This window comes from Macaca mulatta, chromosome 11, assembly GCF_049350105.2.
Source record: "Macaca mulatta isolate MMU2019108-1 chromosome 11, T2T-MMU8v2.0, whole genome shotgun sequence".
Classification (NCBI taxonomy): Eukaryota; Metazoa; Chordata; class Mammalia; order Primates; family Cercopithecidae; genus Macaca; species Macaca mulatta.
Window position 1 is genome coordinate 50,396,431 of NC_133416.1, and position 26,317 is coordinate 50,422,747.

Here is a 26,317-nt window from a genome sequence, read left to right on the forward strand (position 1 = left end):
CATTAAAGTAGCTATAATAGAGTAGTAGGATGTATTTCTGCTTAAAACAAAAAAAAATTGACAAAATATGCATATTAAGAGCAGAGTGTCAACTCTAAAATAGTACTGCTACTGTTCGTTTAATTCAATGCACATGTGCTCTAGGGAGTAAGACACTAAATCCATCAACAGAGACCCCATTCATAGTGCTTCCTGAAAGATTATACTTATAGTTTTAAAGTTTAATGGAGTTTGAAAATGTCCTTTTTAACTTGTTACAGGCGTTCTTTGACTATTCAGCTCTAATAAGCCAAGACAGCATTTGGTTTTAAAAATATTTATCACTGAAATATTTCACTCCATTGCATTGCATCTAATCATATTTAAAATTTGTAGCTACAGACTTTTAAAAATTTAAAAATCAGATTCATTTGCAAATATGTTTGACTCTCAAAGGAAAAAACCAAATGATTTACAACAAATATATCCAGCAGACTTTCATTAAATTAATATCATTGTAATAATCATATATAATTTTATATTATTTTGAGCATATATGTATATGTACATACACTCTTAATGAATTTACAGTTCTTGGCTAATCCATGCACTATGAGAGAACTTACATGGAATTCATCTAACTCAATTGGAAGTAATAAAGATAATTTACTATAATTATTAATATTTTCTATATTATAACTTTGGAAAAGTTTTGTGATTAGTTTCACTTTCAAATATAAAACCTGAGGGAAAGCTGCAGTAACTTATGCAAATATCTTGTACAGAAATACTCACTTATCTCGTTTTATAATATTATTTTCCACAAATAACTATTGGAAAATCAGAACAAGAAATCATCCTAGTGAGTGGGAATTAAAGGACTCAATTGATTGGATTAATTTTCTTCAACACTAAGTTTTGATAAAGAATCATTTCAAACCTGCAAACAGCCGGGCGCGGTGGCTCAAGCCTGTAATCCCAGCACTTTGGGAGGCCGAGACGGGCGGAACACGAGGTCAGGAGATCGAGACCATCCTGGCTAACACAGTGAAACCCCGTCTCTACTAAAAAATACAAAAAACTAGCCGGGCGAGGTGGTGGGCGCCTGTAGTCCCAGCTACTCGGGAGGCTGAGGCAGGAGAATGGCATAAACCCGGGAGGCGGGGCTTGCAGTGAGCTGAGATCCGGCCACTGCACTCCAGCCTGGGCGACAGAGTAAGACTCCGTCTCAAAAAAAAAAAAAAAAAAAAAAAACCTGCAAACATTAGTTCTTGAACTTGAGTTTATTTTGGTAGAAGCAAGAGTAAACGTAACTCTAACTCAAGATGTGAGCACTATTTGTAGCAAAAATACTCAAGAAAAACTGCCATTCATTTAAAGCTTGTAATTTATACTTTTAACTTTCTAATAATATTGTTTGTGTGTACTACAAAGGGGAAATGAACATTTTGGACTCCTCTATAAAATCTGTTTAGCAAGTGGAACTCACCTAAAGAGTTCCTGTTTGGAGTTCTAATTGACTCATCCAGTAACATGAACCTTTACAAGTATAGGGTGACATGGAGAAAAATGGTATGGTTAATGTGAGAATAATGCAAGTCTTGTCTATTTTTAACAATTTCTTTGGGGCCATTATTGCGAATTTACTTTTTCTTAATGTTTTTACACAAATCAACTGAAACACTGCTTTTGCAAGAATGTGCGCCACATTCCATTATAAAAACACCACTCCCATCCTACCCCTGGGAGCCTACATCCAGAAGCATGACCGTCTGCCTTCCTGGACTGACAAATGCAGAAAACTATTCAGTGTGAGTAGACCATAAAAAGATAAAGAGATCAGAAAAATATCTAAAGCATACCTTTAAAAAAAAAATTGTCTTTTAAGGCATTACTTACTATGGTAACATTTACAAATTCTTAAAATCGAGTGCCAACAAAATAGCAGGATTTACCATTTCAAGTTTCCACAAATGTTTTATGTGCTAGCTGTGGGAGTTAACAGCCATAAAGCCAAGAAGTTTGCTTTTAAGTAGGGTTATAAAGGCCTAAAAAGGAATATGCACAGAGTACTCTGAGATGAGAAATAAATGAGTTCTATGGATGCTTTGAAAAGAGAAACGTCAGAGTTGAGATTAAAAGACCACACCCATTGCACATATTAATGTCTGTTTTCCATATGTAAAAAAGTTGAGGGAGAGTGTTTTAGAGATTAATTTCATATTTCAATGAATTTAAGTTAATTTCTAAGATTTTGCCTTTAATCACACAAAATTATTTGTATCAATATTTAAGTCAGGGTTTCATCATTTTCACTAGTGGAGAGTAGCAGATGGAATAATAATCTAGTAGTAGATGGGATTTGGTGTCAGAGGCCTACAATTGAATCTCAGCTGTCAGAAGCTATGATAATCATAACACCCACATCTCAAGGTGGTTGTGAGATTAAATTAGATAATGTATGAATAAACCTGAAATGGTTCTTGACACAATAATCTAAAAGCATACTAAACCTCTATTCCCTTTTTTTACTTCCTTTCTCAAATCCTGAATCTGTCTTTATCAAAAGACAATAAAGATAAACTATCCCCCCCAAAAAATATACTGTAGTTATGACAGAAATGTAGATCCTATATGGACAAAACAAAAATTGAATACTATGACACTAAAACAATAAGAATGCAGACAAACCTTTTGATAATTAAAAAATATAACTAAAATAAAGAATTCAATATAAAGTTTAAATATTGATAAAGTTTCCCATCAAGTAAAATCAAAAGACAGAAGTAGAAATAGGAAGATAAAAACAAGAAAATTAGAAGACCAATCCAAGAATCCCAATATTCAACCAGAAAGAGTTAAAAAAAAAAAAAATGGTTGCATAGCAATTATCAAAGTGTAATACAACCAATTTTCCCAATACAAATCTTTTTAATGAAAGAGCTTACAGAAAGAATGTTTAGCAAACTAAATTTTAAGCACATTCGTAAACACTAAGTCACTTCACCAGAAACTGTAAGAATGACAGGGATAAACAGAAAGGAAATACCAAAAGCTTCAGTGGAACAGGCATGGAAACAAGGGCACGTACAATGGGGAGGGAATTAGAATGCATTCGGATTTTGCAATAATAGCGCAGAATGCTAAAGTAAAATAGGCAATGCTTTAAAAATTTTGAGGGAAATTATTTTCAAGCTAGAACTTTATAGGTTGTCAATTATTCCAATATAAGGATTGACTAAAGAGAGTTCCAGGTTTGCACAGAAGGAAAATTGTACCTCTCATTTTTTTCATTTTTAAGGAAGGTACAGGCAGGAAGAAGTGTTTTAGTATGAGAGGGTAAACCAAAAAAAGAGAAATATATGTGATGTAAGAAAAAGTTATCAAAACCAAAGACCAGTGAAAACACTTCACAGGATGAGAAACTGGTAAAGCAGGGTTAAAGTCATCTGTGCCAGATCGGAGGAGGCAGATTGAGGGTGGAGGGGTCTCTGGAAGGAGTCCAAAATACAGGAAATACCTGAGCGTTTAGAAAAACCGTTTATAGAGATTTTACATACCTGTTCAAGCCCTTGAGAAAAAAAAAACAGTGATTAAAACATAACAAAACTAAGCAAATTTTAAAATAAGGCAATCCACGGCAGGAAAAATTAAGAGTTGTATAAGAAAGGACAGTACACTACTTGGCTCCACACTGACATAGCAGCACTGCTGACTTAATCAAAATTGATTTGGAATTAATTTGGAATTCTCAACCTCTATAAAAGGGAGTCAACAGGTAAATTTATTTGGATATACCCAGAAACAGCTGAATAAGCCTATTATTTGGCAATATGGAGGGTAAATATCAAAAGACACAGATGAAAGGATTAGAGATTACTTCTAGGGGAGGAAAGACTTGGATTTCTGGAAAACAGAAGGCAGAGAGAAACAACTGTCTTCAAATATTTGCCCTGTAGGGGAGGAATTTGATTGATTCTTACTTCAGAGTGCAGAATCAGAATTGGAAGCAAATGTTTGTTTAGTTTTCCTAAGAAGAAATGGGCTATATTGTATTATGTATGGCCTCCAACTTTAGGAAGTTTCACTAGGACACAACTGAAGCTTTACGCACTTCAATTGAAAATTGTCTTCAAAGAATTTATGCTTTGTGTAGATAAGAAGGGATAAGAAAGAGAAAACGGGAAGTCTTTCCCAATTTTAAAGATATGATAAAAAGAGAGGGAAAATGATATCTTAAAAATATTTCAAGAATCACAATAATTTAACTCTTTAGATATATGCATTATTTATGGACAAATGAAAACATATTGCATTATTGTTGTTTACTCAAATGAGAAAAATGCAAATTCTACCTGAATTACGGGGCATCCTTTGACAGAAAGGGATTCTGCCATCATTTAGCCTTCAAAATTATCAAATCAGTGTCAAAGTTTTATATTGCCTCTTTTACTATGACATCAGGTGTCTAAATAAAACCTTTAAGTTTTCCCCAGACTTTTAATTTTAGCTTCCGATAAAATCGGTTTTCAAAAAGCATCTGTTTTCTTTTCTTTTTTTTTTTTTTTTCCAGAAGAAGTTTTGCTCTTGTTGCCCAGGCTGGAGTGCAATGGCACCATCTTGGCTCACTGCAACCTGTGCCTCCCCGATTCAAGCAAGTCTCCTGCCTCAGCCTCCAAAGTAGCTGGGATTACAGGCACCTGCCACCATGCCTGGGTAATTTTTGTATATTTAGTACAGATGGGGTTTCACTGTGTTGACCAGGCTGGTCTTGAAATTCTGACCTCAGGTGATCCACCCACCTCAGCCTCCCAAAGTGCTGGGATTACAGGCATGTGCCACCACGCCCAGCCCAGCATCTGCTTTTTAATACCATAAGCTAAACATCTTTGCAAGTAACGTCTCTTTTAAAAACCTTTATAGAATTCTTCTAAGCATGAAAAATAAATAAATATAAAAAACATTTCCCCAATCTGTAAGAATAAGCAACTATTCATCACAGTTTTCTCCATATTTTGACTTTAAAAATAACTATGTAAAATTTTCAGAGCTTCAGAGTGACACAGAAAACTTTAGAGAGAGCATTTAATAAAACACAAAGAAATCTCTTAAGGTACCTCCTCAGTGTATACCATAATATTAAATCGCCTACTTTACCATATATGAATACATGGAATACCTTATTAACGCACTAGAAATTTGAATAAAATGATGACATTATAAATGAGAACTCTAAACTCAATAAAGGCAGAAACCAGTTCCATAAATGTTTACTGAATAAGGAAATGACCCGATGCTATGTAGAAAAAAGCCATAGGAACAAACTTGTATATATAGAGATAATCAGGCTTCCATATGCTTTCTGTATTTCTACTCAACTTATTTTTATACTTTTTTTACATTTACAAAGCTTCAAATTGTCTAACACTTTTGCTCCAGAAACGTTAAGATCTGATATAGTATTTTACAGCTACTCTTCAGTAGAGAGAAAATTCAGTTGCTTGAGCATTTTTATTTAAAGGGTGCGGTTTTACAAAGTTGAAATGTATACATACAGCAAAGACCTTTTAAATATGCAATCTACTTTATCTGAATGGCACAGAGTTGAATGATCTTTAGTCCCACAAAAATAACCCTGAAAGGAAAGCTGCACGTAATAGATCTCTTTTTCAAGATTTCTGTTGTTTTGTTCTGACTCTAAGGGATACCCTGTGGATCAACAGAAACAAGAAAGTTCTCCTGATTTCAATTGATTGACACCTTGCCAATTTTATTTTATTTTATTTTTTTACAGTAATTAAGAACATGTTTACTAATGCTCTTGTAAGCCAAACAATGAAACAAAATGAAAACTACTGAAAGCAGAACCAAGAATTCAGCGTTATGACAAAGCTTGTATTTTAAGAAGGTGGGGAAAGGACTATTTAATAAATGATGTCCTTGCAAGTGTTTAAGCTTTGTTAAGAAAACATTAACTCACTACACATATATCAGAATAAGTTTTCAATATAAAATGTTAAATATAAAAAATAATTTAAAAAATTAAAGTTCAAAGGAAAAACATAGGACAGTCATTGGATCTTTAAAGTCACAATCAGCACTTATCCACACACAATAAAGAGAGGCCAAAAACATGAGCAGACCTTGCCAATTTTAGATGAGAAACACTGACAAGGAGACAGGATCCCATTTGAGCCACTATCCGTGAGCCAGCTCCCTGTCACAGAAGAAATGTCCAGGAGTGAGGGATATGTCATGTCTGATTATCTTCCCTATTTCTAGATGTGAAAACTCTCCTAAGGCCCACGAATAAACAATAAAGAGGTTGCCCTCAGATAGAACAATGAACATTCTCTAGTTGATAGAATAGATAACTTTCTCTTTTTTTCTTTTGAGACGGAGTTTCTGGCTCTGCCACCCAGGCTGGAGTTCAGTGGCGCGATCTCGGCTCACTGCAAGCTTCGCCTCCCAGGTTCAAGTCATTCTCCTGCCTCAGCCTCCCAAGCAGCTGGGACTACAGGTGCGTGCCACCACCCTCACTAATTTTTTGTATTTTTAGTAGAGACGGGGTTTCACCATGTTGACCAAGATGGTCTTGATCTTCTGACCTCGTGATCTGCCCGCCTCAGCCTCCCAAAGTGCTGGGATTACAGGCATGAGCCACCTTGCCCAGCCAGTAATAATTTTTTATTAGTGTATCAGTATAAATTTTCTTTTATTCTTACCTTCTCCTAAAGAGAACATAGTCACATCGTTTACACATTATCATTTATACATTATCATTCACACGTTTTAATTACCACACTATATTTAATGACATCACAAACAGAATGATTAATCATCAGTGACACAAAATGTCTTCTGATTTTTTTCTATCAAATATTATAGGGTTTGTGTATGAGGGGCAAAATCTACTATAATAAAAGACATGAACTTTCCTAAATCTGTGTTTACACCTTGAAAAAAGTTATAGGAAAGAAATAGAAATGGTTCTACTGTGGGCAAGTCTTTTTCTGACAATTTTAATGATGATAACAAACTAGAAATCTGACTGCTTGCTTTGGTATTTTAGGTATGTTGTTATTCATATTTTAGACCTATTTTAATTTAGAGTAATTCTTACTATTAATAAATACCACCTTAAAAGAAATATTTGTCTCAAAATAATTTGACAATCATATGTTTAAGTATTTCAATTATCTAAACTTAATGATTAAGCATATCAAATTGATTTTATAAAACTCTTTTTCCTGCCAATTTAATTTCATTGCAAGTTTCTACTGATTTTGAATGGGTTCTAACTTCCAGAGATAGAATACTTTACCAAGTATCAAACTGATTTCAAAACACCTGAAAAAGCTAACAATAACGAAACTTGACTCAGGGAGAAGAAAATTCATTTCTTCCCTTTTCAGCCCTTGAGGAATCTTTCCCATCCCATATCCCACCACATTCCTAAACTCACATGATTGTGTGTGCAGAACTAACCATATGTATATTCTTTAGTTTTAACATTTTTTAACCTGCTGTAATACAAACTCTCCTATGTCCTGATCTAATTGTATTTTTATCCTCCACATCTATTGGTATCTAACACATAGTAACTGCTAGGTAAATATCTACTGAATAAATAAACTTAATAGAAATTCATAAAGATTAAAAATTTAGCATTTTTTAAAAGGAGAAATAGTGCAGGGAGACTAATCTTTCTTCTCTTAATTAAACTGGCAGAGTAAAGTAGCAAGTTTTCCCTCCTAAAAAGTTTGCCTTTGAGATAATTTTAAAATAAATCTTTGCTATACACACAAGCCATCCATTCTCTAAACAGAACAGTTTGCTGTTCTCTCCATATTTGTTCGCTTTAATCCTCTCAGAATCTCCCGTCTATCTACTTAACACAAAGAAGTAGAAACTCATTTACTGTTGCTACTTCTCAGTAGCTATTCCTGGGATTGGATGACCATAAAAGACTGAAATGAAGAGGTGATATGTCCTTCAATACATATATTTAACAAGGTACTTATATCCAGAACCAAAAATAACTCCCATATATCAATAAGATAATGCAGAAAATCCAACAGAAAAGTGGACAAAAGACTTCCATAGGTGCTTCAGAAAATAGGATATCCCCTGGGAATAAACAATTTAGCCATCAGAGAAATGCCAACTACAACCACAAAGAAATACCACTACATACTCACTAGAATTACTAAAATTTAAAAGTCTGATAATATCAAGTGTTGGCAAGGATTTGGGGCAACTGAAATTCTCATACAGCCACTTTAGAAAACTGTCATATAGTATTTACTAAAACTAAACTAGTTTACAGTATATACACTAAGATCCTGCAATTCAACTCCTGGCTACCTAGCCAAAAGATGCGGACATACATGTTCACCAAAAGACATGTCTGAGAAATGTTCATCACAGCATTGTTTGTAGGTCCCACACTAAAAACAATCCTAAATATTTGTCAACTGAAGGATAAATATTAATACAAATCATATTAATTCATCTATTCATAGAAGTCATACAAGTTATATACAAGTCATAGAAGTTATATGCTTATATGACACAGTACTAGATTGCAATGAGAAACTACAATTACATGCAACATAAATGAGTCTCAAGTACGATATCCTAACTCTCACAAATGTTCTAAGTTCCATTCGTATAAAGTTCAAAGGCAGGCAAATGAATCTATTATGTTTGATGTCAGAAAAGGGGTTACCTTTTGGGAAGATAGTAACTGCAAGGGGGGATGTTGGGGAATTTCTGTGGTGCTGATGTTCTCCGTTTGAGCATTGTCTACATAAGTGTGTTCACTTTGGAAAATTCATTGAACTGGACCATTATGATTTGAAGTTTTGCTGGATGTCTTATTTCCATGAAAGTTTACTTTAAAGAATAAAATAATGGTCCAAATTGATTCCTCTCTTATACTAGAGTACAACTTCCTCAAGTAGACTTGTTTCAGATTGTTTGATATATTATTAATTAGCCTTTTATACCATATTTGGATATTTAACTCCTTGAGAAAAAATAATATATACTTACTGGATAAGTGATAACAATAAGCAAAATATATTGGGCCTTTATGTAACAGGCCCTATTTCAACCACTATTCCTATTCCATTTTATCCTTAAAAAATACCCTCCTTAATTAGCCAGTATTTTCATTCTAAGAAAATGAAATGTTAGAAATGCTAAGTAACTTGGCAAAGGTCACTGAGTAAAACAGGAGTCAAACCGAGGCATTCTAATACCACAGCTCTTATTCTTACCTACAAGATCTCGGATAGACTTAATATTTAATACTTCAAGGCTTAGGAATAATATGTCTTCAAACTTTTTTGATAAATGAAAGTTCACATTTCTCTTGGTAAAGTCAAGATTATATTCTCTTACATGAGACTATCTAATACACAATCTTGTTATGCATCATCACATGGGCCCTTCACATTGCAACGTGTAATCCTAGTGCTCTCAAATTGACATTTTCACTCATTGTCTAAACTTTTACTCTCCTCAAGTCCAAACTTCCCTGATCTCAAAACTACCCATCTTGGCTTTTATCAAGTTTATTGTGTTCAGATGTTTACTTATACTTCCTTTACTCCCACCTTCAGATGCCACCCCACCCTTGTATCAAAAAGTGTCCCATCAATCACTCCTCCACTGGCTTCTTCTACTCTACCTACAGACACTTGAGTGTGATGGGTGAGTAATCCATAAACACCTGATGACTAGCCGCACGAATGGCCCCTAAATCATCCTCAGCTTTTGGAACATTCCCTCCTTGACTTTTCATCTCCAGTCTGTCACTTTTCAGTTTGCTGATATTTTATGATGAGAATTGTCCACTAATCTTCTCAAGATACACTTCTGACACCCAGTCCAAAAAAAAAAAAAATCAAGTTTTTCTATACCTATAGAATTTTTAAAATTTCTTAGGCATGATCCTCATTGGTCCTCTTTGACATGGCCCTAATTCATATTTCTAATTGTATGCCCACCCCTTGTTCTCACAAACTAGTTTCACAAACTGGCTTGTCATCACAAACAAGTCACACTGAACTACTTTTTTTCTGGTCTCTATAGTTTTGCTCTAGGTGGTCTCCTACCTGGTACCTCTTTTCTCACTCAAAATCCTATCTACCCATCAATCCTTAGACATACACCTTCTCCCCATAAATCCTTTCATGTTTCTCCAATCAGATGCATATTTTCTGACTTCCTATGATATCCCTTTCTGGCTTGTTATAGTTATTTGCATGTATATTTAATTTTCCCTAGACTGTGAGTCCTTTGAGGAGAGTATGCCATTCTTATTTATCTTGTTTTCCACAATTCTTAACCCAGTGTCTGGTACACAAGGGATCTCAATAATCTTGAGTGAAAAGGTACATGCAATTCTGGCAGTGCAATGGCCATGATTCCCTTCATAATTACTTCTAAGACCTCTGGGTTTCCCTGAGTCACAGCTGAAAAATATCAAAAGCTGTCTAATAGGATCACTTTTCAGCTCAGTTAACCGACACAGAAGGATTTATTATGTGACCTAATAACTGAACTATCAAAAACTTTGCAATATTTCACTTAATTCTTACAAGTATATGTAAAACACATAATAATGTAGAAGAGTTTTAATACATAAATGGACATATTACAACATAATGTGATAACAAAGTACCTTCCTAGGTATGTCCTACTAGTAGTTAGGACTTGGGTAAATTAGTGTATGAGGTTAAGTACAATCTAGGGGGTGAGGATTACAACCAGGAAGAAGTCAATAGTGGCTATGAAAACAAATTACATAATTCCAATACTGACTTCAATTTATAAGGTTTGAGATATATTATTAAACATATATTCCTCATAGGCATCTGAGTTTCTAAGTCACAGTCTTTCAAAAGGATATACTGCTCAGAGGCAAGGGTGAGTCACTGGAGTGCCCAAAATATTATTTTTTTAGGACATATACTCATATTTGTTTTATCTAACATTCCAGGAAAATTAGCAAGATTTACTACATGGGGCTATATGTCAGTCTGACAGACAACATTTATAACTCATTAGGTTTCCTGACAGAAGAAGGAGACCATCACTCTGTCATCCACTTTCAGTGTATTCACTGCAGCTCATACATGCCCGCTGAGGAAGATATATGAACTCTATGATACGTATAAACTCATAATCCTCTGTAGTGAGATGAGGAGTGCTAGGAGGAACTGCAACTGCTGCTGCTGCTGGTTGGTTTATGTTTTAGTTTTAAGCACACAGACTTTTGCTGGTTACATTCAAAGTCATAATGATCAATGGGCTCATAAAGATGGATTACCAATTTTTATATTACCAAAAAGACGCTTGTTCCAAATTTGCTGAATTTTTTTCTATGAGAAAAATGTGACACCTAATATTTAGTCTTTAAGATGAAGGAAACATTTAGCAGTAGTTGAGAAAGCAACCACTTTTGGAAACGCCTTCTACTCAGGAGATAACATTTTGAAATGTTTGGAAACGTTTCTCCTGATAGGTGATTTTGCCAAGGGCATTTTCTTTTCTTTTCTTTTCTTTTTTAAACGGAGTCTTGTTATGTCGCCAGGCTGGAGTGCAATGGCGGGATCTTCACTGCAACCTCCGCCTCCCGGGTCCAAGCGATTCTCCTGTCTCAGCCTCCCGAGTAGCTGGGATTACAGGCACACGCCACCACGCCCGGCTAATTTTTGTATTTTTAGTAGAAACAGGGTTTCACCATGTTGGCCTGGATGGTCTCAGTCTACTGACCTCGTGATCCGCCCGCCTCGGCCTCCCAAAGTGCTGGAATTATAGGCATGAGCCACTGCGCCCGGCCTCGCCTAGTGCTATTTTTAAAACTTTGAAGCAAAAATTTCAGAAAAGTATGCCACTTGTATATTTTTAAAATGTTGAAACAAAAATTTCTAATCTGTTTAAATAGCTTCCAAATATTTCAAAGTTTCATTTAGTGTTAAAGCTTCTTGTTAAAATATTAAGCTACAGCTTCTTTTAGTAGTACTTCAAGAACTGAATGACATGGAAAACAGAAATTTGAGAAACAAATTTCAATTTTTTTCCAATAATTTTTTATACTGGATTTGAAGTCAATTACTGGCATATATCAGGAGCATTCAGTGATAAACTTTGTTATTTGGAGATATTTTGTGAGGTATATTTTTCAGCTAAAGAAGTTATTGAAACCACATATTGAAATAAACCATATTTTATTTTATTTTATTTAATTTATTTATTTTTTTTATTTATTTTTTTTTTTTTTTTGAGACGGAGTCTCACGCTGTTGCCCAGGCTGGAGTGCAGTGGCGCGATCTCGGCTCACTGCAAGCTCCGCCTCCTGGGTTCACGCCATTCTCCTGCCTCAGCCTCCTGAGTAGCTAGGACTACAGGCGCCCGCCACCGCGCCCGGCTAATTTTTTGTATTTTTAGTAGAGACGGGGTTTCACTGTGGTCTCGATCTCCTGACCTTGTGATCCGCCCGCCTCGGCCTCCCAAAGTGCTGGGATTACAGGCTTGAGCCACCGCGCCCGGCCGAAATAAACCATATTTTAAAACTACTATAGCACAGTGTTGAACCAACATTTTCAAAATTAACAAAACATTCTACTACTTTTAAAAAAATTAAATGGTTAGAATAGTTGTGAGAGAAAAGTTACCATTCACAAAATAAAAATTATATTTAACATTAATTATTCAACTTACCCTTTTAAATTTACACTTGTATATCTTCTATAAGTCACATAATCATGTTAGTTTATGTGTGCAATGTATGCCTATATAATACATATATATAAGGGCATATGCTCAAAATGTTCTGAGGATGATAAATATGATCAAAAAATTAAAAATCAAATGACTTAAAAATGTTTATTCCTAATAAGGAATAAACATAAGAAAGTTAATGTCTGAGTGATGTGATAATGTAGAAATTAAAATATGATTTTCTCAAACTATTGGAAGGTAACACACAAAGGTTCTATAACAAAAATTTGGGATATCTAAATGCACCAATATTAAGAATGTTTATATATTTTTTCATAAACAGCCTCAATATATAGCACATAGATATTATAGAGCACTAAGAACAATTTCTTGAGATTCTTAAACATTCCTGAAGCATTATGCCTGAAAAATAGGAGAACTGCCATGGAAACATGGACACTTTCACTTTCTTTAACTTGGAAACATACAGAAAAAATATATGGCCTACAATCATTTCATATTGAGAGTTTTTAGGGTTATTTTATACCGTACATTCCAACTTCACTCAACATTATAACACACACACACACACACACACACACACACACAGTCTCCTCTTTTATGATCTCACCATTAATTAGAGTATCCACTTAAATTTTTCCCAGGCCATACATTTCAAATCTGCAGGGCCCAATTTTGTCTTCAAAATTATTTTCCGAACATCATATCTAGGACAAACTACACATCCATCTACATCCCCTTCTTTGGTGACATATGAAATCCACATGTTCAGAAAAGGTAAATGCTGCAATTATGCAAAATATTATTCTTTTATGGTAGGGAATTAGAACACTGCTTCTCTCTTGTCAGGTTATGACAGAATAGCCTACTAGTTTAGGCTTTGTAGAAGGAACAATTGCCGAATTATTTTATTGTTAAATACAATCTTCATTACTAATTATTGGATTATCTCAAACTAGTAAGCCCCAAATATTATGGGTCTTCAGTATGATAAATCACATGACCGTTACTGAAATGTGTTAGGAATCTCACCCTGCATTCTGACCATCTGTTTATTAATTACATGCATTACTAAACTGCAAACACCTAGTCCACAGTGCCTGGTTTATTTCTAGTGACCAGCACAATGTCTAATATGTAGTAGATACTCATACTTTTGGGGAGAATCAACGAATGTATTTTAGAAAGATACAGTAGAAAACATAATAAATGGAGAAATACTAAATACTTAATATTGTTATGGGAAGTGTATTATAAAATTTATTTTTAAAATAGATTTCTAACCTGTTTACTATGCTTATGTATCTTTTTCAAATTTAAGAAAACAATTACTATAAATGTTTTCACTGAACACTTTACAAAGTCAACATAAAGAAGTGGCAGTTTCTTGAAACGATTTGCCTACACATTACCTGGCTCCTGCTGGCCTTAGGAGCAGTAGAGGCAGTTTCTCGCTGAGTGCATCTCTCTTAAATGGGAGCTACAGGGGGAGTCAGAGCCCAACACCCTTTGCTCAGACCCTCAGTGCTCTTTTCAAACGGACAAACGTCAGATTTACTGGTGTTTGCTGCTACTACATGCTCATTTCTTCTCCTTCTTCTTTTTTTTTTTTTTTTTTTTGAGACAGGGTCTCGCTCTGTCACCCAGGCTGGAGTGCAGTGGCACCATCTCGGCTCACTGTAACTTCCACCTCCCAGGTTCAAGTGATTCTTCTGCCTCAGCCTCCAGAGTAGCTGGGATTACAGGTGCATGCCACCATGCCCAGGCAATTTTTATATTTTTAGGAGAGACGGGGGTTTCACCATGTTAGTCGGGCTGGTCTCGAACTCCTGGCCTCAAGTCATCCACCCACCTTGGCCTCCCAAAGTGCTGAGATTACAGGCATGAGCTACCACGCCCAGTTTACACGATCATTTCTGACGGTGCTTCTATTTGTTGCATTCCATTATATCGTATAATAGATTTAGTACAGTATATATTTTTTTCTGCACAATGTTTCAGAAGGACTTTTTTTAAGAAGAAACACCAAGTGAATGCACCAGAATTTAGGGTTCAAGTAGCAAGCTTTCATTTAAAAAAAAAATAAAACAACTTTCTTATGTTTTTGTGTGAGGAGAAACAATCTTTAAGGCAAAAAGGAAAAAAATATATATTCTCTTCACTACTGTTGGACAGTCATCATTCCCAAAGCACACTGGAATACACTCTATTTGTTTACCAAATATTATTTCATTCTATGTCAGGAATAAAAACATTCCAAGAAAATAAATAACTTCTAAAATGAAACTTAGTGAGAAAATATGAGTTGATTAATATAAATTTACTTAAAGAGCATTTGCTAGTTGAATTATGTTACACGTAATGTCGCTTACTATATATTAATGAGAAAAGTAAAACTTTTACTCACCCTTTAAAGATTACTTTGGTCATAAGCATATCTATTTTTAACTTATTAAATAAGTTTGCTTACATCATTAATTTGTATTCATTGTTTATAATATATGAAAAGAAAATTTATAAAAACTTCACAGTATTTAAAAATTGACAGCTAACAAATAAGTATTATACTTTTAAATCTCAGTGTTACTTTCTAACAGGAATATTATGTAAAAAATACAGTAGCTTATACATAAACTAAATACAATTATGAAAACATATACTATTCAACAATTAAATGTTTAATAAGAGAAATTAACAGTTTGTTATTTAAGGAAAACACCATCAAAAGAAAGGAGGCATTCCTTATATTAATAATACAAGATCTGTTCAGTGACTTAGAACATTTTAAGTGCAAGGAGTAAAAATACAACATACATATGAATGACATAAAGCACAAAGCCACAATACTCATTAATAAACGGGTTAAAATACAATCATTTCACGCTGACTAATCACCAAAAATGTAGCCATTGAATTAACAAAGATTAAATTTATTTATTCCTTTTTTTATTACAGCACAAGACTTTCTACAACATGAAGAAAATTTAAATGTATCTTAAAACTTTCTAATAATAATTTAAATAATTTAACATTTCACATTTCATTTGCTTTAAAATGAAAAATGTTTCTGAGATTTAATGTCACTCATACACACACACACGCATGCATACACACTCCTAATTTTCTACTTAGTCAACAGGATCTGCTGAAGTTAAAGTTATCCATGAAAGAATATTACTCTGGTATGCTAATAAGGTATTCTGAAGTTTGTCTAATATGCACCAACACTGAAAGAGGTAAAATGTTATATTTGGTATTGACAACAAAACTTCAGATCTCCTAAACCCATTTAATATAAAAGGCTAATTTAACAAATAAATATGCTTCATATAATAAAAGAAATCCAGTCATTCTAATGATATGTAAGTACTTCATACATACAAAAAGTAAATAACTATGTTTGTAAAAATTCTATACAAACATTTATTGTAATTTTTAAAACTTCAATATATTCAACTTATCAAAAAATAAAAATATTACATTTCTTCATAGTGCAAAGACTGAATTATTCAATGAACTCCTTTTGGGATATACATGTAATAAACACTAAAGAATTCTGCACATCTGCCTTACTATTTGGCAATCTGTGATTATTGTTTTCTTGGTCATTTGTTTTTGTGAGGTTGAAAAGTCATCTATATACAGGACTTTAATGAATATTCATATTTTTCACTTGTGACATAATTTACATACAAAAAATAGCATAACAAAAATATACTGGAATATAGTATTAGATACATTTACATAAACATTGCATGAATATCACAGTGGATATGTAGAGAAGGTTGATGAACCTTAAAATGTAAAATATCAAAGGATCAAAAATATCTAAAACTGACCTGGAATGAATTATTTGTAATTTTAATCTTCTATAAATCTAAGTAGATGTTTATGTTAAACTTAAAAGCATTATAATGTCTATTAAATAGAACAGGGGTCAGCAAACTCTTCCCAGAAAAAGCCAGATAGTAAATATTTCAGGCTTTGTGGGTTACAGAGTTTCTATTGCAACTAATTGATGCTACTGCTATAGTGCAAAACCAGCCATAGATAACACATAAACAAATGAGCATGACTGTGTTCCAATAGAACTTATTTACAAAAATAGGCAACAGGCCGGTTTGGTCCATGGACCATAGTTTGTTGACCTCTAAAACAGAGAATCTGACTCAAAAACACTTAATTTTAATTGTTTCAATACCTACTATAAAGCATGAGACCTGAGTAAATGTTTAATGCTTCGTGGATTAAAAGCATGAATGGGTAGGGAAAATAAAATATCTGTGCTCAGAAACAAATGCCATTACAATTCAGTCTCATTAGTGGTTAGGATTCTGCTTTCCTAATTGGGAAAAAATTCCAAGAAAGTAATCCATAGCCTTCTTAAGAACTAGGCTTGCAAACTATAACCAATAAAATGAAAGAAGATGCAACAGAAACATAGTAAGCAGAAAGTGGATTTCCAATCTAACATAGCTAATAAAAAATATCTTTTTATGGTGAGTTCTTACAGTATTTCAAATCTCCCAAAGTAAACTGTAAACTCCATAAGGATAAGAAATATGTTCCAATTATCTCTGGATCACAGTGCCTAGTATATACGAGATGGTCGGTAATGACATTTATTAAATACATATGTGAGTGCTTTCCATGACAAAATATGTTTTTCATTAGATCCCACAAGATGATGGTCCTTTGAGGCAGCAATTTTACTTTAAGATCCTCCTATAAAGTTAAAATGTTCTGTTGTTTAACATCATCAGTCACACTTTGACTATAAAGATGAATTTCAGCCTGAACCAGAGCTTGACCTACTCTTCAAATAACATGACTTGAAACTTGGGTTTGCATCTTATTATAAAGATGTTTGAGTAGGGCAAAACAAAACAAGTGCAGGCATCAAGTGTTGGTTACAAAACTGGAGTTATAACTAATTTTCAAATAAAGAATCACTTAGCTTTATAAATTTAATTACAAATAGATTATAAACTCAAATCAGTTTTTCACTTAACGGAAATGTACTTGGTCATTCACGATTTAAAAGATCAATGGTAATCAAAATGCCTATTTCAATATAGTTATATATTAATTACTCCTCAAAAAAAAGATATTTGAAGATCACTAAAGAATCATTCACAAACAAAGCTTATGAGTTTTGTCTATGGCTCCAATAAAAACTCAGAAAATTAAAATATTCCCAAACCACAGTAACTCCACAAAGTGGGAGAAATGCATAATCATATAAATTATTACATAAATTAAACTTTTGCATGACATATGTAAAAAACTGTAAACAAGTTTTGCTGTGGAAGTAAATTTCTCTACTTTTTTAAACATAATATTTTCACATTTCCAAACAAAACAGTAAGTCAGATAATGACAAAACACAAGTTTTAAAGAATACTATTTGGCTTTTGGATCAGTTACGGATATCAACAGATGAAAGCCACACATAATTATATGCTTAAACAAGACACAGCCTTAATTTGCCATTTTTACAAGCACAACGTCAACATTATATATAAATGTAAATAATATAATATTCCTGATTAATTGACAGCAAACCAAAGATAAAATGGAGAAAAATATTTCCATTAGAACAGTGGTATGGTCCAAAGTTCACATATTAAAAAATAAATATATAAAATACCATTATATATGGTATACTACTTGAAATTAAATGGATTCCTCTTCCAAATATCAAATTTCAAAACACAAACCAAGAGGGTCAATGATCTACTCTACAAAGAAATCAGAGAAGATAAAGTGTATGCATTCCACAATTTATAAAGAGAATAAATTAAAGCAAAAGAGACAAAATAAAGCAAAACAAAACAAAAAAGAATAAGAATATTATCATACCATACACAGCATGGAATACCATGCAGCCATAATAAGGAATGGTATCACGTCCTTTGCAGGGACATGGATAGAATTGGACGCCATTATCCTCAGCAAACTAATAAAGGAACAGAAAGCCAAACACTGCATGTTCTCACTTATAAGTGGGAGCTGAATGATGAGAACACATGGCCACATGATGGGGAACAACACGCTGAGGCCTGTTGGGGAAGGAGTGTGGGGGCCAGGGAAAACATCAGAAAGAATAGCTAATGGATGCTGGGCTTAATACCTAGGTGATGGGATAATCTGTGCAGCAAACCACCATGGCCCACATTTACCTATGTAACAAACTTGCACATCCTGCACATGTAGCCCTGAATGTAAAATAAAAGTTGAGGAAAAGAAAAAAAATGAACTTTCCCTCACTCAGACTCAAACTTTAAAGTATGACATGTTAACAAGCAAGAATACTATCATACCGATGTCCATGGTTCCTGATGCCATGACACATCAGCAGGGCAAGCATGCATATGACACTGTATTACACTAGGTGGCTTGTTTACGATTTCACAGTTGTGATCTTCTAATATTTGGCCATTGGGAAATTGACATATTACAAGTCTTGATTTTATTCCTCCTCCACATGTTTGTGAACACTAAAAACAAGAATAGGAAAATTCAAAACTATGTGGTTTTAAAGAGAATAATGTATTGCTTCATTCAATGTTTAAACATAATCAGTAATTATGTTTACTCTAGTAATGTTACTTTAGTAATGGTAGAGTTTAAGTTTATAATTACTTCATAATTATCAACATTTCTCCCTAGATAAAAAAAAAATCAAAGTTTCAATTCCATGACTTTAAAAGTTGACTAGATTTTGAGGATTAGTATCATAATATATTTCAATAAGATATCCAGGACCTGTAAGATAATGTTGGCAGGTCAAGCCAGAATCAAAATTTATTTATCTAAGTAATGAGCATTAAGTACATAATGTACAATATCCAATCAACAGGTTACTAAGTAACCATGAAAGCTATTAATAATAAGGTATGTCTAATTTTATAAACATGAAATGTTCAGTATATATAATATAAAAACAGCAAGTAATAAAACAGCTGTATAATATGAACCAATTTCTAAAACTCATGTAGAACAAAAGCCTGGCAGGAAATATACCAAATTTTGTTAAAAGTTTGTATTTATATTTGGACATATAATTTGAATTTTCAAAACGAGTGCATGCAAACTCAGAAACAGAGGTTACTTTCGTTTTGGAAAATAATAAAAGTGTATCTTAAAAATGTGCTTGATATGTATTAGCACCTGGTCTGAGTGTACTTTAAAAACATGGCTTCAAACTCCCAGTGAACAGAAATTATGTGCTAAAAATCATTAAGCAAAAATATTTGATTAATTTAATTAGGTCATTCATTTTAATTTTCCAAAGCTAATAGAAATACTGGCTTCTTGTTTGTTCCCATTCCACATTATGAAGGACGTTAGTATTAAAAGTGACTTTAAAAAATTATCTTTTTATTTCCAGTGCCTAGAGAGTGCAAGTGTATGAAGCAAGTGCTCAATAACTGACAACTATCTGGCTTAAAGAAAAAGATTTGCCAAATGCATAACTTACTAATAGGATTAAACATGGTTTATATTTTATTCTAGTTTTCTATTTTTATATCAACCTAATTGTCTAAGAAATTAGGAGAATAAACCAATTTTAGAAAGATACTAGTAGTTCAAAGACATATTGCCTAGCATATTAGATTCTGTTGAAAAATCTAGAATATGCATTTTTTGAATCATGAATGAGTGACCTAAACCATGACAGAACATCTATTAAAAGAACATGGCGTAATTACTCAATTAAAAAAAAAAAATCTAGTCAGCAGAATCACTTGAGGCCTGGAGTTCGAGACCAGCCTGGGCAACATGGTGAAATTCCCATCTCTATTAAAAATAAAAAAAATAGCCAGGCATGGTGGCACACACCTGTAGCCTTAGCTACTTGGGAGGCTGAGGTGGGAAGAGTGCTTGAGCCCAGGAGGTGGAGGTTGCAGTGAGTCGAGACCACAATACTGCATTCCAGCCTGGGCAACAGAGTGAGACTCTGTCTCAAAAAAAAAAAAAAAAAAAAAAAAATTCTACATAGTATAGTGAAATAAGATGATCAAACAGTATAGGATGCTTTTTACTTTTGGTCTTCAGAGATGTAATAATCTCACAAGTTTAGAAAATACTATGACTTACTTCTCCCCAATTTCCGTAGTTCCACTGTGGACAAGGCCCTGGACCACAGTGCTGTAACTCTGGAGGCTTGGAGGTTGCATCGCAGTAACTAGCACTTTGTCCATTTTCATCCTGGCAGACCACAGCCCTACGCTGAAGTCCTCCAGAACAACTGCTAGAGCACTGACAAGAATAAAACACAAAATATGCACAAACTCCGGATTCCACATCATTAATTTACATGGTAAAAAAAAAAATCAGCATTGACTCAATCAAAATCAAACTCTACATTAGAATCTCCTTCATTGGAATCACAATTTGAATTGAGAAATCTGTCAGAACACTTGAGTTTTACTGGGAGCTTCATTAGAATTTGTTGATGAAAAGGTGGGACTTTCAAGTTTGCATTAGGAAACAATTTTCACTTTTATCATGAGTGTTAAGTAAAAAATTGAAGTTTTGAGGTCTCACTAGGAATGAATAAAAGACAGCATTAAATTACTTAACTTTACACTGGTGTTTTTCTTCATTTTGTATTATTAATCTCATGTACAATATGAACTATAATTATACCATGTGTAGTTTGTCATGATTTTATACCAGCTTATTGTATTGCTATGATAATACTTTTGGGGTTTAGGTTTATTCATAAACATTTATAGTCATACCCCTTAAAGGGTTTTCTTTTGTTTTTATTATAATGAATTCTAATCAGATTGTTTTACAGTACATTCCTCTGTAATCATAATAACATTTTAGTGCATAATTCAATAAGAACCCTAGCATTTGTAACAAGCATCAAAAATGCTTAATCCTTTTAATACTTAAACTATTGATCTTCAAATAAATTTAGCATTTAAAGTACTGATGGCATCATATACATACCTGTTAAAAGGATATAATATAACAAAATTATAGATAATCCAATAAAAATGGCTTACTGATCCCCACGGTCCGGTTCTCCACTGGTTTCCTCTGACTGATGGAAGGACCACCTGATTTTCATCATCTTCAAGTTTGTGAGTTAATGGCAAATTCGTGCTTAGATAATAGCTTGGTTGCACAGCAGAACTAGGAAAGTGGCTGTGTGCAGGCGGGCAGGCTGCTAGGCTACATTCCTGTTCCATCAAGGGGCGAACTTCAGGATCACAGTAATTCTCATCAATTGGCTGATGGTAGTTCATGCATAAAACTTGTCGAGTTGTTTTTCCATAGCCACAGGAAGCTGAACACTGATCAAAAATTTAGCCAAGGGTAATATACAACATTAATTTATATTTAGTATCAAATATATTTAAATTTTTCATTTTCTTTTGTTCTCATAAGAATACTTACGGGTGACCAATCCCCTGCTTGCCACTCTCCACAAGGGGTAAAACAGTCCCATATTTCAGCAGGTTGGGGTAAGTGGGCACAATATGATTCATCTGCTATTCTATCAAGAGCATCACGACAGCTTACATAGCGGGCTTGAGTACCTCTTCCACAAGATACGGAGCACTTTTTAAGAAATCAAATTGTATCCAGGCATTACACATGTATCCAGTACATCACCCATGTCCCTTATACATAGCTGTTACTCACATTTCTGAAACATCCAGTTTCTTGAGAAAATTTAAATTATTATAGATACTATCACCTGACATCACTTCTGAGTCAAATAAAGATGGGGTACTAAATATTCCAATCAGTTTAGATCATAAATTTCACAAATAATATATAATAATTCAATAATACATAAATATAATGATTTAAAATGATGCTTAGTTATTTGCTAAAATTAAGATACTGAAAATATTTTGGGTATGAGAATCTTACAATATCAATAAAAATAATTTTGATATCTAACATCTGTTACTAAGTAACAGATACATATAATTCCATAATTAAAATACTCTGAGAACATGTGAAGCTTAAAAACACATATTCTATAAGATTTTAGCAATGTATACTCCACATATATGAAAGCTTTCCATGTAGAAAAACAACATGAAAATGTTTGTAGTTTAAATAAAAGCTGATAAAGCCTAATACTATATCTGCTTCTCATAACAACCTGTGACATAATTATTATTATTATTCCCATTTTAAAGATTAGAAAATAGACTCAGATGGGTCCCTGAGCAAGTTGGCCGAATAGGAACAGCTCCAGCCTCCAGCTCCCAAAGCAAGCAACACAGAATATGGACAATTTCTGCATTTTCAACTGAGGTACCAGGTTCATCTCACTAGGGAGTGCCAGACAAGCGGTGCTGGTCAGCTGGTGCAGCCAGACCAGCAAGAGCTGAAGCAGGGCTAGGCATCCCCTCACCTGGGAAGCACAAGGGGGAAGGGAATCCCTTTTCCTAACCAAGGGAAACTGAGACACACAACACGTGGAAAATCGGGTAACTCCCACCCTAATACTGTGCTTTACCAAGGGTCTTAGCAAATGGCACACTAGGAGATTATATCCCACACCTGGCCCAGAGGGTCCCATGCCCACGGAGGCTCCCTCATTGCTAGCACAGCAGTCTGAGATCTACCTGCAAGGCAGCAGCAAGGCTGGGGGAGGGGCACCCTCGATTGCTGAGGCTTAAGTAGGTAAACAAAGCCACCAGGAAGCTCGAACTGGGTGGAGCCCACCGCAGCTCAAAGAGGCCTGCCTGCCTCTGTAGACTCCACCTCTGGGGACAGGGCATAGCTAAACAAAAAGCAGTAGAAACCTCTGCAGATGCAAATGACGCTGTCTGACAGCTTTGAAGAGAGCAGTGGGTCTCCCAACATGGAGGTTGAGATCTGAGAACGGACAGACTGCATGCTCAAGTGGGTCCCTGACCCTTGAGTAACCTAACTGGGAGACATCCCCCACTAGGTGCAGACTGACACTTCACATCTCACATGGCTGGGCACACCTCTGAAACGAAGTTTCCAGAGCAAGAATCAGACAGCAACACTTACTGTTCAGCAATATTTTATCTTTTGCAGCCTCTGCTGCTGATAGCCAGGCAAACAGGGTCTGGAGTAGACCTCAAGCAAACTCCAACAGACCTGCAGCTGAGAGTCCTGACTGTTAGAAGGAAAACTAACAAACAGAAAGGACACCCACACCAAAACCCCATCAGTACGTCACCATCGTCAAAGACCAAAGGCAGATAAAACCACAAAGATGGGGAAAAAGCAGTGCAGAAAAGCTGGAAATTCAAAACATCAGAGCACATCTCCGCCTGCAAAGGAATACAACTCATCGCCAGCAACGGATCAAAGATGGACGGAGAATGACTTTGACGAGTTGACAGAAGAAGGCTTCAGTTGATCAAACTTCTCAGAGCTAAAGGAGGAACGATGTACCCAGTGTAAAGAAACTAAAAATCTTGAATAAAGAATGGAAGAATGGATAACTAGAATAATCAATGCAGACAAGGCCATAAACGAACTGATAGAGATAAAAACCATGACACGAGAATTACGTGACAAATGCACAAGCTTCAGTAACCAACTCGATCAACTGGAAGAAAGAGTATCAATGATTGAAGATCGAATGAATGAAATGAAGTGAGAAGAGAAGTCTAGAGAAAAAAGGGGAAAAAGAAATGAACAAAGCCTCCAAGAAATAGGGGATTATGTGAAAAAACCAAATCTACATCTGATTGGGGTGCCTGAAAGTGAGGGGGAAAATGGAACCAAGTTGGAAAACACTCTGCAGGATATCATCCAGGAGAACTTCCCCAACCTAGCAAGGCAGGCCAACATTTAAATTCAGGAAGTACAGAGAACACTACAAAGATACTCCTCAAGAAGACCTACTCCAAGACACATAATTGTCAGATTCACCAAAGTTGAAATGAAGGAAAAACTGTTAAGGGCAGCCAGAGAGAAAGGTCGGGTTACACAAAAAGGGAAGCCCATCAGACTAACAGCAGATCTCTTGGCAGAAACTCTACAGCCAGAAGAGAGTGGGGGCCAATATTCAACATTCTTAAAGAAAAGAATTTTCAACCCAGAATTTCATATCTAGCCAAACTAAGTTTCATAAGTGAAGGAGAAATAAAATTCTTTACAGACAAGCAAACGTTTAGAGATTTTGTCACCACCAGGACTGCCCTACAACAGACCCTGAAGGAATCATTAAACATGGAAAGGAACAACCAGTGCCAGCCATTGCAAAAACATGCCAAAATGTAAAGACCATCGATGCTAGGAAGAAACTGCATCAACTAACGAGCAAAATAACCAGCTAATATCACAATGACAGAATCAAGTTCACACATAACAATATTAACCTTAAATGTAAATGGACTAAATGGTCCAATTAAAAGATATAGACTGGCAAAGTGGATAGTCAAGACCCATCAGTTTGCTGTATTCAGGAGACCCATCTCACATGCAGAGACACACATAGGCTCAAAATAAAGGGATGGAGGACGATATACCAAGCAAATGGAAAACAAAATAAAGCAGGGGTTGCAATACTAGTCTCTGATAAAACAGACTTTAAACCATCAAAGATCAAAAGAGACAAAGAAGGCCATTACATAATGGTAAAGGGATCAATTCAACAGGAAGAGCTAACTATCCTAAATATATATGCACCCAATGCAGGAGCACCCAGATTCATAAAGCAAGTCCTTAGAGACTTACAAAGAGACTTAGACTCCCATACAATAATAATGGGAGACATCAACACCCCACTGTCAACATTAGACAGATCAACGAGACAGAAAGTTAACAAGAATATGCAGGAATTGAACTCAACTCTGCACCAAGCAGACCTAATAGACATCTACAGAACTCTCCACCCCAAATCAACAGAATATACATTCTTCTCAGCACCACATCACACTTATTCCAAAATTGACCACATAGTTGGAAGTAAAGCACTCCTCAGCAAATAGAAAAGAACAAAAATTATAACAAATTGTCTCTCAGACCACAGTGCAATCAAACTAGAACTCAGGACTAAGAAACTCAATCAAAACCGCTCAACTACATGGAAACTGAACAACTTACTCCTGAATGACTACTGGGTACATAACGAAATGAAGGCAGAAATAAAGATGTTCTTTGAAACCAATGAGAACAAAGATACAACATACCAGAATCTCTGGGACACATTTAAAGCAGTGTGTAGAGGGAAATTTATAGCACTAAGTGCCTACAAGAGAAAGCTGGAAAGATCTAAAATTGACACTCTAACATCACAATTAAAAGAACTAGAGAAGCAAGAGCAAACACATTCAAAAGCTAGCAGAAGGCAAGAAATAACTAAGATCAGAGTAGAACTGAAGGAGACAGACAGAAAAAACCCTCCAAAAAATCAATGAATCCAGGAGTTGGTTTTTTGAAAAGATCAACAAAATTGACAGAACACTAGCAAGACTAATAAAGAAGAAAAGAGAGAAGAATCAAATAGACGCAATAAAAAATGATAAAGGGGATATCACCACAGACCCCACAGAAATACAAACTACCATCAGAGAATGCTATAAACACCTCTATGCAAATAAATTAGAAAACCTAA

At 34.7% G+C, this 26,317-nt stretch overlaps 1 protein-coding gene across 1 annotated transcript in view; it reads right to left on the reverse strand.

Annotated features, from left to right (window-relative positions):
- ADAMTS20 (ADAM metallopeptidase with thrombospondin type 1 motif 20) overlaps positions 1–26,317 on the reverse strand; it is a 216,070-nt gene that overhangs the window by 66,690 nt on the left and 123,063 nt on the right. The window contains 4 exon segments of the mRNA NM_001110539.3: positions 19,059–19,235; positions 20,839–21,000; positions 21,759–22,049; positions 22,153–22,317. Of these exon segments, the coding sequence (NP_001104009.3) occupies positions 19,059–19,235; positions 20,839–21,000; positions 21,759–22,049; positions 22,153–22,317 (795 nt within the window).